Source organism: Pseudopipra pipra, chromosome 9 (genome assembly GCF_036250125.1).
Source record: "Pseudopipra pipra isolate bDixPip1 chromosome 9, bDixPip1.hap1, whole genome shotgun sequence".
NCBI lineage: Eukaryota > Metazoa > Chordata > Aves > Passeriformes > Pipridae > Pseudopipra > Pseudopipra pipra.
Window position 1 is genome coordinate 1,820,132 of NC_087557.1, and position 13,421 is coordinate 1,833,552.

The 13,421-nt window shown below is 45.5% G+C and overlaps 1 protein-coding gene across 9 annotated transcripts in view; it reads right to left on the reverse strand.

Annotated features, from left to right (window-relative positions):
• Window positions 1-13,421, reverse strand: part of HMCN1 (hemicentin 1) — a 161,749-nt gene that overhangs the window by 73,771 nt on the left and 74,557 nt on the right. For all 9 annotated transcript variants that reach the window (XR_010432568.1, XR_010432567.1, XM_064664038.1 and 6 more), the window contains exons 30-38: window positions 12,762-12,916; window positions 10,237-10,515; window positions 9,099-9,380; window positions 7,985-8,093; window positions 7,251-7,420; window positions 6,756-6,910; window positions 5,906-6,029; window positions 4,554-4,655; window positions 2,914-3,081 (exon numbers count right to left, since the gene is read on the reverse strand). Coding sequence is in view for 7 of the 9 variants with exons in the window: in XM_064664038.1 (XP_064520108.1) it covers window positions 2,914-3,081; window positions 4,554-4,655; window positions 5,906-6,029; window positions 6,756-6,910; window positions 7,251-7,420; window positions 7,985-8,093; window positions 9,099-9,380; window positions 10,237-10,515; window positions 12,762-12,916 (1,544 nt within the window). In the remaining 2 variants the exon portion in view is untranslated. The remainder of the gene's footprint in view (window positions 1-2,913; window positions 3,082-4,553; window positions 4,656-5,905; window positions 6,030-6,755; window positions 6,911-7,250; window positions 7,421-7,984; window positions 8,094-9,098; window positions 9,381-10,236; window positions 10,516-12,761; window positions 12,917-13,421) is intronic.

Below are 13,421 nucleotides of genomic sequence, written 5' to 3' on the forward strand. Positions count from 1 at the left end.
TGTCATTTCTTTGCTCTGTGCCAAATCCTGCTCTTCCCTTGCATAAGCAGGCAGATAACTCCAGTGGAACTACTGTGAGCAAGGTATGTGGGACTGGGCCTGCTGCCCAGAGGACAGCTGGGAAACCCAGGAACCACCACTCAAAGCCAGAAAATATTCCCTCTAACTTCTCTGATACTCCATTTAGACCTTGTGAAAGGCATTAGGAGTGGCGGGGATTAAAGAAAGGAGTTTATCATGTAAACTACATAAAGCAAGTCCATACACAGAGTGATAAATTGGCCTTGCACAGCATATGGGAACAGTTTCCAGCTCAGATTGCATAACATCTGCCTGTCCGATGACACCAAACATCTTAATGGAACATCTCTAAACACTTACTCCAGGCACACAGGCCAGCAAATGTTGTAGGGCTGTGTCAGAATGGGAGACCAGAAGCATTAAAAAAAGGAAGATGTTTCTTTTGTTGAGAAAAATCAAACCAATTTTATTTGCTCCTACCACTAATAACTTGATGATAAAACTTAAAAGTCAGTATCAGTACAAAACTTAATATTTTAAGTCACTTCAGGAAAGGGATGAGAATGGTGTGAGCTACTCATACACATCCTCTGTGAGGGGAGAAAACAGGTAAAAAATTCTGTCCTGAAAATAAGACTCATTAAAAAATTCAGCAAACCTCAGCCTTAACTCAGGTTGTGGCTGCCCCACCCCTGGAAGTGTCCAAGGCCAGGTTGGACGGGGCTTGGAGCAACCTGGGCTAGTGGAAGGTGTCCCTGCCCATGGCAGGGGGTGGAATGAGATGAGCTTGATGGTCCCTTCCAAACTAAACCATTCCATGATTCTCCCTACTCTTACACACATTTCAGTAATAGCAGGAAGGGCAGAAAAAAAGCAAAGGATTTTATAATCTTTGTAACCGTTTTTCCCCACACACACGCACACAGCTCCCCTAATGCAGTGCAGTAGCATTCATTGTTCTCAAAAGCCTGAGAAAGTTACAGTGGGGAGAGAGAAGTGAAAAAAATTAATACAATAAAATCATATGAATATACTAAACTGGAATTCCACCTGCTTCCTTCAGCTGCCCTGCCTGGCTTTATTTAACGCTAAGCCTGCAGTAACAAGCATTGTTTTTAATGCCAAAAAGATGTGATAACACTATTAACAACAGAAATCACTGAATAAGACCAAGTAATAAGTAATGACCAAGGAAGGTGCTCATTCCCGATGCCAAGTGCCACATGGAAATCCAGAGCAGCCTTTCTGTAAATGCAGCCCAACTTTCTTGGCATTTCTGAGTCTGTTCTCCTTCAAGTAGTCATTGCTTCCACTAGGAAGAGGGAAAAAACTCGAGCTTCCTCTTCTCAAACTCATAAATTCCAACTAAACTGGATGACAACCCTGTTGATGGTAAATTCCAGCAGCTCCCCACGTGTGAGCTTGGCAGGACACAAGCTCAGTTAAGTAGGTTCAGGGACAGCAGTTTGGGTTTCCTTTGATGCAATTAGTTCTGCCTGCAACTGCACAGATTGTGTTCTAGAATTCTGTGCCTTAGTCAGAAAGTATTAGTTCCCCAGAAAACTCTGGACATATCCACTGAAATTCTGCCACCCATCAAAAGACACGCAGACACTGTGGGTTATTCTTCATTTAACTAGAATTATGAGCTCAGTTCTAAGTATTTCTGGGAATTAATCACTGGGTGGGGTTAATTGCCTTTGACCATGCCTTGAGCCATCAGTTTCTCCCCTGATGGTCATTAATTCAATGGAAATGCACTGCCCAATTAACATTAATAGGAACTAGATACTCTGCGTGCATCTCAGCTGGGGACACTGTGCCAAATTTGGGCCACAGTTCTGCATGGAAGACTCCGACAGAAAATCAGCTACAGGCATATGCATGTATCAAAGATAAGAATTTGGATTATGGCCACATCAAAAACCACTGAAAACAGTGGAAAAGCTCCAATTTGGCTTTTGCTCAGGTGTCTCATGTCTGCAAACACCCACACTTTCACTTCATCTTCTTAGACACAGTACATTTTTCTTTAAAGCTCTTGGATTATGAAAAAGCATTTCATCTGTGTCCTTTATCTACTGTGAGCTTCAAAGTCATCTACAACAAACCCCAGTCATTGCCAGGCCCTGCAAATTGCTGAAGTGGTCCCTTAAATAAAAGACCTCTTCCACAAATCTTCCTAGAAATGCCTTCCCTTTGCACATTTTCCTAGCTCAAAACACCTATTTCTAATGTCACTGATTAAAAAAAAGAGTGAAGAACATGGAATGACAGGACAAGGGGGAATGGCTTCCCACTGCCAGAGGGCAGGGGCAGATGGGATACTGGGATGGGATTCTTTCCTGGGAGGGTGGGGAGGCCCTGGCCCAGGTTGCCCAGAGAAGCTGTGGCTGCCCCTGGATCCCTGGAAGTGTCCAAGGCCAGGCTACCTGGAGCAACCTGGGCTAGTGGAAGGTGTCCCTGCCCAGGGCAGAGGGTGGAACGGGACAGGCTTTCAGGTCCATTCCCACCCAAACCATTCCATGATGCTGTGATGATGGGATGACTGACACCAAGTCTACTGAGCAGACCTGAAGCTTGAGGAGACCAAAGGCAGTGCGTGTACGTGTTATTCCTACGTGTCACGACACATGGTGAGAGCAAACGGCCTCAAGCTGTGCCAGGGGAGGTTTAGGTCCGACAGCAGGACAAACACCTTCACAGGAAGGGCGGTCAGGCACTGGCAGAGCTGCCCAGGGTGGAGGTGGAGGGATCCCAAAGCCCCGTGGCTGTGGCACTGGGGGCTGTGGGTTCCGGCCAGCCTGGGCAGCGCGGGGGGAACGGGCGCACTGGATGCTGTGCACGGGCTGTTCCCAGGGCAGGACGCGGCACCGCCCGGCTCTCACTCACCGTGGACCTGCAGGCTGTAGAGCAGCTCGGCCATGCCCGCGGTGTTGGCAGCCAGGCACCGGTACAGCCCCGCGTCCGAGAGCTGCGCGGCCTCGATGAGCAGGGCCCGGCCGCGGCCCCTCACGGCGCCCACGGCCAGCGCGCGGCCGTCCTTGAACCACGAGATGGCTGCGGGAAGGGACACGACACCCGTGAGGGGGGCAGAGGGGCTGCGGCCTTCCAGTCACACACCGACCCTTACAATGCCCCATCACCAGTAATCAGCGTTAACAACAGTGAAAAGCAACTCGAAATGAGGAAATGGGTAACATTTGTGCAAAATACTGACAATCCCCCCCAGAATTCAACAGCACTCTCGACACTATCATCTACACACATCATATATTTAAGGACATTTTTTACCTTCAGGACATTTTATCTCACAAACCAAATTTACTCATCTCATACCGAGGTCACAAGCAGCTGTTTAAAAACACACAATAATATGAAGGTGTCCCTGCCCAATGGCAGGGGGTGGAATAAGATGAGCTTTAAGGTCCCTTCAAGCCCAAACCGCCCTGGGATTCTACAATATGTATCATTTTTTCACCTTTTATCCTAAATTATCCCTACATTAAACTCAACCACCTGGGACAAAGAACCAACATGTAAGCAACAAAATCAAAGTTCAATTGAAAAAGAAAGTTAAAATAAAGAGCAGGAATCCGGTGCTGCTCCAAAAGAAAGTTTTACAGGAACTCTATAACCAGCAACATCTGAGGATTTTGCATCTCAGCCAAAAGATGGCACCAGCCATCAGGAGAATGAGCCATGTAGGATTTATGGTACCACCACTCAGTAGATGAAATTACCACTTATTGATTATCTGTAATACACAAGTTTATTTGGGGAAAGAGCTGCATTCACAAAGTGTTCTGGTCTCACTGATAAACAAGACTGTACAGGGCTCCTCTCTTTTTCAGTGGAATGCTGTGCTATCACTTTTCTTTGCTAATGTTATTTCTTGACACTATGATGTGGCATCACATCATACCAGAGGTGACCAAACTGTTCTTATTGCATAAATCATCTGAAATCCATCATTTTAATTGTTTGTTCTAAAATAATTGTCAATTTGGAAAGAAAAAGGAGGAGAAGAAAATAAAGAGAGTGTAAAACGGATATAAAATCCTGATGTTTTTACATTTTACTTACACCCTCAGTATTTTTAAACTGTGTTTTATACAAGTATAAATTATTATAGAAAACAATACTTTGCTGTGAATTAATTCTCAAAAAGGCAGAAAAGGTGAATCTGGATGTTCACCTGAAATGTAATAACACCTTTCTTCTGAAAATGTTGCTGTCATCAGCACGAGAATAAATTGCTATATTAGATAAGCTCTTAGTAACTATTCCTCCAGTTTTGCTGTACAACAATTAATATAGAAAATTGTTCTCACAGTAACATGGTATTTTTATATCTTATCAGAAGAAGGTGGGAGCAAAAACACACTCTAAAAAAGGTCCTAGATATGCCCACACTTGACATGCTCAATGCACCAGGTCTGCTCTACACTGTCAAATATTTGGCTGGCAGGAGATAAAAGGGGATGTGTTTAAAGCTGATTCCAGATGTTCCCCAAGGTGCACGTGGATACCTGGCAGAGGGTTCCCAGAAGCTCTGCATTCAAGATGGATTGGGTTGTTCACCACCACTGTTTCATTTAACATCTTTCCCGCATCTTCCAGACTAGGTGGTTCTGGGGAAAGACAAAGGCAGCAGGTTTGCATTAATTCAGCCACCCAGCCAGCACAGCATCCAACCACAAAGTCATCTGCCCTTGGACAAACTCTGGGCTATGAGTTGCACAACCTTCAGCTGCTGGATGACCAAGGAATTTCTCCAAGAAGCTCATCTTTGAAAAGGGGATATTCTCTAACTATATAACCACATTAGTGGTAAGAGGAATAAAATGTTATTTTTGTTACTTCTAATTTTTTTCGTGAAATTGGGACTTTAAAACAGAGTTGCAAGGAATGGGTGCACAACACAGAACAGCAATTCTTTATTGTGGCAGGAACATCCCACTTAACTGACTGTTGACACAGCTTTACCTTACTAACGTTTAGAAATCTGCACCACGTCAGAAACACCAGATAATGACACTTTGAACATGAAGACAGCAAAAAGAGACATCTCTGACATGGGGCTGACACTCAAATTAGCTGTGATGCAATTATCACAGTATAAGATGAGTGTGGCTTCTCTTTCTAAGTCTCGTCCATGGAGACTCTGCAGCTTCTCCTCGTTTCAGTTGAACATTTTCCAGATACTGAGTTGGTTTGGCAATAAGAGTCAACATAATGATACTCTGTGAGCATTTTGCCATGGTCCATTCCTACACCTCCTGAGGATTCCTACACCTCCTTTGAGGATTGGATCACATCAAGAATGCAAAAGCCAATTTCTGAGCCAAACATACGTAAATCATGGTGAGAGCATTTATTAAACTCACATGCAAACAACTGCTTCTCAAGTTTCCCCAACTCCTTTTATACCATTGTTAGCTGCAAAAGACAGTTCCCTTTAATCAGGCTGAAAAATCCCCTCACAACAGAATGTTTCTTTCTCAGAAAAGTCATTCCTGTAAAAATTTCCCATTGCAGGGTCACAGGGAATACCAATATCCACAGACAATTCGGATGAAATTAATAATGTCAATGGTGGTATATCACATACTGACTCAGAAACAGGTACCATTCTGAGGGGTGAGTTAGTGGCAATGTGTTTGGCTTTTTCGGAGACCTCTGAACAGCAATTACCTGGAAAGGGAATTAATTCATTTATTTCTGGGCCCTTGGTACCACAGGAGAGAGGCCAGATCTTAAGAAGAAGAGTTTTTTGCCTCACTCCTTACTAATGGAGTGGGACAAAAAAAGCAAGACAGCACAAAAGCCAGAGCAGAGGGCACCCAGGTGCCAGAGGAGCTGCCGAGAGCAGAGACGTTACCGTGCACGTGGAGCCGGACGTGCTGCTGGGCCTCTCCGGCTGCGTTGGTGGCCACGCAGGTGTAGTGGGCAGCATCCTGGGGCAGGGCCCTGCCCACCTGCAGAGCACGGCCTGAGGACTCCAGCTGTACCAAAACAGAGCACATGGACACGATGGCCCAGGGCAGAGCACACGCTGCCACGGAACACCGCCGGGAGCGGCTTCCCTCTAACCCAGGGAAGGGGTGTCTGGGAGTTCAGATGCTTCAGTAATCCTGGGACATCAGCATTATGAGCTGTACAAGTGTAAGGAGACCCATATGGCAGCAGGGCAGGTAGGCAAAGGGCAGAGGAGGCTGCAGTCAGGATGTCAAAAGCTGCTCCAGCCCACAGTAAATCAAAGCCATTGCAAGCAACCAAACCCCTGGAGCATGGAACCACTGGGAAGGGCTCTTCATGGAAAGGCAGGATGTCACCATCAGAAGGGAATTACAGGTAGCTGCTGCAATGGCAGCAATTATAGAACAGCTCATCTTAATGCCTCCTCACAGGGAAAAGTGGGCAGAGCCCACCTCACAACCAGCAGACAGCCACACCTCGAAAGGTTCAAGTAGCACTGGAAGGAGCCACATGCTGAATTTCCAGCCCTGGACTCCTCTGATATGAGCTGTCTAATGGGATTCAGTCTACTAAACACTGCTATAACCAGAGATACCACCCTGGGCAGGCAAAAAGCCCCTCGTTCTCCAGGATGGATCTTTAGCATCTTTATATCACAGCGCAAGGGAAGCAACAGGAAAAGACGCACTGACCTGTGTAATTCATTGTAACTATCTGTCATGGTTTGGATCCCACAAGAGAGTCATGCTTACTCTGAGGTTTCCTCTGGCTGTGTTTACTGGCTGTCCATCTTTTAACCAGGTTATGGAAGGGCTGGGAATGCCACTGGCTATGCACTGCAGTGTCACAGGCTTGTGGATCACAACAGCTCTCTCGGAAGGTCCAGTTGATTTGATGGTTGGAGGAACTGCAAGAAGTACCAGAAAAAAAACCGAAGTGTCATTTGAACATGTGCATTTAAAGATATAGAAATAATACCCCACAGGTGAGTGCAGTTCTATTTCTACTCCTAGATCAGGACAACCTGCTCTAGTGGAAGGTGTCCCTGCCCACGGCAGGGGGTTGGGATGAGATGGACTTTAAGATCTCCTCCAACCCTAACTATTCTATGATTCTACTTCAGCTTATCTCATCTACAATTTTTCAACCCACTAATACAAATAAGCATTTACAGGAGATCTGAGCACCTTCTTGCCAGCAATTTAAAAAGAAAAGCAGTCTGCTGCTTTCCCCCTTGAGTAACCTACCATGCACTGTAACATCAAATTCCTTCCCATGTTCTCCTGCCTTATTTGCAGCCACACATTTATAGTGGCCGGTGTCTGACACTTCAGCTTGTGAGATGACAAGTTTCTGTCCCTTTAATAAGATCTTGTGCCCAGCTCCCTCTTCAACTGGATGACCATCTTTCAACCACCTGTCAAAGAGAAAGTTCAGCCTCAGCTCTCTGTGAAAGAAAGATCTACAACACTCCTGAAATATGCACAACTCCATTAAACAGAACAGTTCAGTAACTCAATTTGCATTTCCAGGGAAGTTTGGAGATGTCATATTCCACTTTCCTGAGTGCCATGGACCAAAATGGTTTATCAGAAGGGAGTATTGGGGAACAGGCACTAAAGAAGACATCAGAAAGGTGACAGCAGGTACCATCAGAAGCAGAGAGAAATCTCCACAGCAAAAGCAACCCCAGGTGGCAGAACAAAAGTGCTCAGTTGCATTAGCACAGGAATGAGAGTTTTGGCTGCTCTTGTTGTCTATGCCCATCTCCAGAACGTGGACACTGGCACAACAAACCAAACTCATTTAAAATAAAATCCTGATGCTGCCCAGTGAGTGCTGTCTTCAGTGGAGCCAGGAGTTTGTCCTCTGCTCATTAACCATCACCAAACAACACAGGTGGCTCATAAAGCTCAATTCCACACTCCCCTAACCAAGCAGCAGATTTATTTATTTTCTACTGTCACACGAGTGCCCTTACGTGATAGTTGGTGAGGGTGTCCCTGTCGCTGTACAATCCAGCTCCAAAGGGCTGTGGAGAATCACAATGTAGTCCAAGAGCTCATCCCCACCTTCCACAAATGGTGGGACTGTGAAAGAGAAAATCCACAAACAGAAACATTTAAGTATCAGAAATATCATGACAGTCTCTCTCAAATAGCAATGTTAAACACACACTGATTCATTAGGAACCTCAGTTCCTTTCTGAAGGGAAACATTTACCCAGTAATATTTTGCGGTTTCAAATCATTCTTCTCTTTTTTTTTTTTATTGTTTCTCATTTGTTTGGTTTTCCCAGACTCTGTCAGAACAACCTTATGAATGGGTGGGGATGGGGGGGCCTTTTAGCACTCCCTGCCAGAAGAAGGAGAAAACAAAGGTGCAGAAGAACCTTTTCCAGGTCCTTCTTCACCCTGTCTCGTCCTCTCTGGGAAGGAAGCACTGCAACACAGCTCCTCACAGCTCCTCCACTGACCCAGACCAGTGAGATACACCTGGAGCAGCAGAATGGGTGCTCTTCTCCTGCATTCAATACTATGTTCTCCAAGAGAGCAATTCAAAGTTCATTACAGCTCATAAATAACTCCTGCCATGTCAAGAGAAGGTGGCTCACGTTTTTGTACAATTCTTTTACCTCAGGACAGTCAGCAGGGACTGCTGAGATGCAAACTGTGGTAACAGATTCAAGGGATACAAAAGGAAAAGCATTTTTTCAAGAGAAGGTTCAAAATTTGCACAACACAATTCAGAGAAAGATGTCCTCTCCTAGAAGCCACTACTCAGTGATATTTTTAATGGATACCCTTGGGGATCTATGATTTTCTTCTATGAAGGCAAGTTAAAAGAATTTTAGGGGTTACTGAGAATAATATTTACCAACCACATGCAAAAAAATCCTTCAAGAACTAACCTGAAAGCCTTCCAACTGTCCTGTAACCCTGGAGAGCAAAGTTGTACAGTGCTCAGGTTCAACTAAATATGGAGCCTGATAACTGATCTTTCACCAACAAAAATACAAACAGGGGGGTTTTTTGAATCTGTCCATATTAGGTTTATGGGAATGTGACAAATCAGTAGTTGTGCTGCTCACACACCTAAGATTTCAACTTCATACTTGATTTCTTGTTCCCCAGCTATGCTTGTGGCCACACACCAGTAGTGGCCCCGGTCGGCCTCGGCGGCGTTGAGGATCTCCAGCCTCTTCCCAGCAGCCAGGACACGGAGCCTGTCGCTGGCCTGCACGGGAACCCCATCCTTCAGCCAGGTCAGGAGAGGGGGAGGGTTGCCAGCAGCATTACACTCCAACGTCAGGGAATTCCCAGCAACCACCTGCCTGCTCTGGGCTGTGTCAGCATCGCCCTCGATCACCGGAGGAACTGGAAAAAGGAAAAAATACACTGCAAGCCATTAATTCTGTAGCCAGAAAATGAATTAAGAGCAAATGGTTTGGTTCCTCCCTCCACTTTGGCTCCCTAAGCCATTCTGTCACGCAGGATTTCATGGGAGAATTTGCTGCTGGGGTGGGACAAGGCAAAGGGAAACAGAGAATTCAAATTTTTTACTTCAGTATTGACCAGTTGTATAACTCACAGGATCTGCAGGGCTTTGAGAGGGAAAAACTAAATACAAAGGACTCAAGAGGGCATTCTAAAGATCCCCTGCAGACTGGGTATTGCAGGTAAGTATTGTTCAGCATACAGATGGGAATTTGAGAACATATACATGGAGAAGAAATAGTGCAGCAGAAGAAAGTGTGGTACCAAGGCTGGTGAAGGGACTTTGGACAAGGGCATGGAGGGATAGAACAAGGGATGATGGTTTTAAACTGCCAGAGGGCAGGGTTAGGCGGGATATTGGGAAGGAGTTCCTGGCTGTCAGGGTGGGGAGGCCCTGGCACAGGTTGCCCAGAAAAGCTGTAGCTGCCCCTTGGAAGTGTCCAAGGCCAGGTTGGATGAGGCTTGGAGCAACCTGGGCTAGTGGCAGGTGTCCCTGCCCAGGGCAGGGAGTGGAACTGGAGGATGTTTAAGGTGCCTTCCAACCCAAACCATTGCAGGATTCCACGAACCAAAGAGCTTTTTGAGAGTCCCACAAAGCAGAGGGTCTAAATCTCCTGTCCATGGCCCTGCTCAGAGAGGCCAGTCTTCAAACACAGTCCCTGCCAGGCTGCAGAGGCAGCAGAGCTCTCCCAGTGCAGCTGTAACCCAAACCCCCAGCCCAGGAGCTGTCCCTCACCGTACACATCCACGTGGAACACCTTCTCTGCCGCGCCGGCCGCGCTGCTCACACGACACGTGTACCTGGCAGAGTCTGACACCCGGGCACGAGGGATCTGCAGGAACTGCCCCCTGTCCACGTACAGAGCCTGGGGGCTGGAGAGAAGGGGGTGCCCATCCTTGTACCAGGTGATGGTGGGGACAGGGATGCCCTTGGCCTCGCATTCCAGGCTGATGAGGTTGTTGAGCAGCGCCGACACCTCCGTGGTAACGTTCCCTCCTTTGATACTGGGAGGGACTGTTTCAAAAGACACAACAGCAGCATTAAAGCCTTGGGTTACAAAGATGTGCAGATTTAAACGAAACATCAGAATGCTGTAAGAACAAAATATTTTAATCAGACTTCCAACCCTTTGCTTGTTTTTTTCCCCAGCAGAGTAGATCAGAGAATCACAATCACAGAATCACTGAGGGTGGAAAAGACCTCTGAGATCATCCAGTCCAACCTTTGACCCAACCTCACCTTGTCACCCAGACCATGGCACTGATGCCACGTCCAGGCTCTGCTTAAACACCTCCAGGGACGGGGACTCCACCCCCTCCCTGGGCAGCCCATTCCAAGGTCTGATCACTTTCTCTGTGAAGAACTTCTTCCTGATTCCAACCTAAACCTCCCCTGGCACAGCTTGGGACTGTGCCCTCATGTCCTACTGCTGGTTGACTGGGAAAAGAGATATATCACCTGTACAGCTCTCCAAGGCAACACAGGGTAGATAGCACAAAGAGAACACAACAAAAAGGGCCACCAGGCTCCAACCTGTGCCAAGTTAGGGCCTCCATGCATCCTGCAATGCATCTGGGCACCCCTCTTCCCTGTCTCCAAGGGGTAAAGAAAGAGCAATCCCTGTATCCCTGGGGAGGTGCATCCTCCCAGCAAGGAACCTGCCATTAAAAATACCAGATACGCCCAAGAGCCTCAACAGCTGCAGCGGGAACTGCTCAGGGCTCCAAACTTCTGAGGATGAAGTCACTTTGAGACTAAATATGAGCTTAACAGTCTTGCTTTATGCTCCTATTTTTGAAACTTTTTGGCCCACAGTCATTTCCCTTGCTCACTGGGCAGCAGGACTCAGATTCTTCTAGCAAACAAGCTCTGGTGTAAATCAGCCAATATAAAGAGTCCGTAAATCTCTATAGAAGTAATAAAAACAGAGTGCAATTGGCAACGAGTAAATTTATGACTGCTGAGAGTACCAGACACATCTGGCAGACACATTGACTCCTGTACTGCCAAAAATGCTCAGCACATCCACGGATTCCACTGACTTCCATAGTGGTCACTGAAAACCCCACTGCAGAGATGTAAAGCAAAGTGTCCGTGGACGGATCTACACCTGAGATGGGCCTTGCAGATTATCAAACCACAATGAAACATTTTACTAATTAAACTTTTTTTGTTGCCAAAAAACCTAAATCCATAAAACATGCTGAAACAAACCCAGATCAAAGGCAAATGCACTTTTCTATAAGCAAATGCTGACAGAGGATCCACGGAAATGGGGAATGGTTTTAACATGGTGTTTTGGGAAAATATTAAAGTCAAAAATATGGTTGAACTGCTAAAACAAAGTAAGAATGAGCAAGAATTAGCATCTAGGCTGCTCACTTACTCTGTGGGCTTCTGTTTGTGCAGCCAGGATTAATGAGAAATTTAAAAGTAAAGAGGTGTTCCAATCTACTATCACGAGTTCACCTCTCTTGCCTGAAGAATCTGAAGTAAATCTACTCATCCGTGAGAGTTTTACTTGGGGGCCTTTTTATTCCTCTAATTTTTATTCCTCTAACCTCCCAACAGCCACAATCACCTGCAAGTTGTGCCAGCATTTCCTTTGTTCCTGCTGGACACAGGCTTGCCCATGGCTGGTGTACAGGCAGTGTGCTGTGGCTGTTCCATACTTCAGGAATGTCCCACCATGCTACCTGAAGATCATCTGGAATATTCTTCTTCAAACACTATTTAGGTCTGACTCTTACTGGTTTTGCACTTTGCTTTATACTTTTGCACTAACTTTAACTTATTCCTGGCTGAATTTACTCCTAACACTAACTAAAGGAAAATAAGACCACAAGTATATTAAAACAAAAATCTTCTATTTCATTTTTCTTCTTCATAAGACAGATCAAAATTCAGCTGAAACTAATTAATAGCAGAATTTGAGAAAGCTTGTCAAGATTTTTGTCTCTCAACAGTTAGAAAATTATAAAAAGCACAAAACCACCACTTAAAGGCCAAGTCTGCAAAGACTGGACCCATACTTGACTTGATATGTATAAATGCTCAAAAAGGATCTCTTTGTCAACAGATGAATATTAAGTTATGCTTGTTTCAGTAAAGTTTCTTTTTTGAATGGATTTACTCAGACAAATACAAATTAAGGATCTGATCCTGCAAAATTTGTGTGCATCTGAGCATCTCCATTCCAAAAAGAAACCTTATGAGTAAAATCCAAGGATGTTCCAGGGCCAGGCATTCTGTAAACTCACCGTGGACAATGAGCTTGACCTCCTTGACTTGTTTGCCAGCAGCGTTGGTGGCACTGCACTGGTAACGACCCTTGTCACCCCTTCGAACACTCCTGATGTGCAGAACTTGATCTCTGTCCAGAAGCTCAACATTGGGATCTCCCAGAAACAAGGGCCTGAAACAGAGAGTGTTTTGCTTCCCAGAACTCTGACCCCATCCTTTCAGCAGTAATTTAAACTGACAGTAAGATGAAGAGGTCCTTTAGTGGCAGAAATTATCCCGTTCCAGAGAACCATTTAGCACTAAATTAACAGCATTAAGCACAAGGAACACCATCAAGTGACAAACTATTATAATTAACTCTATTCTTAGTTTTTAGAAGAAAACAAACCACAAAAATTACTTCACTCAGGTCATCCAGGATGCCAGCATCAGAGCCAGAGTCCTATGCTTGACCTCAGTTCTTTTTCCTAATATCCTTAGTCATGCCAGGCCTTTGCTGATAACAAAATGTCAACTACTAGTTGAAAGTGTCAATATATCCACACCAAAGAGTAAGGAATTGTCACAGCAGGATATCTGTGAGTACTAACCCGTGTCTGTACTGAACTATATTGTTAAACACCAAAAACACAGCCCAGCTGGATTTTCAGCTAATAGTCAAGCCACTAAGAATCCTT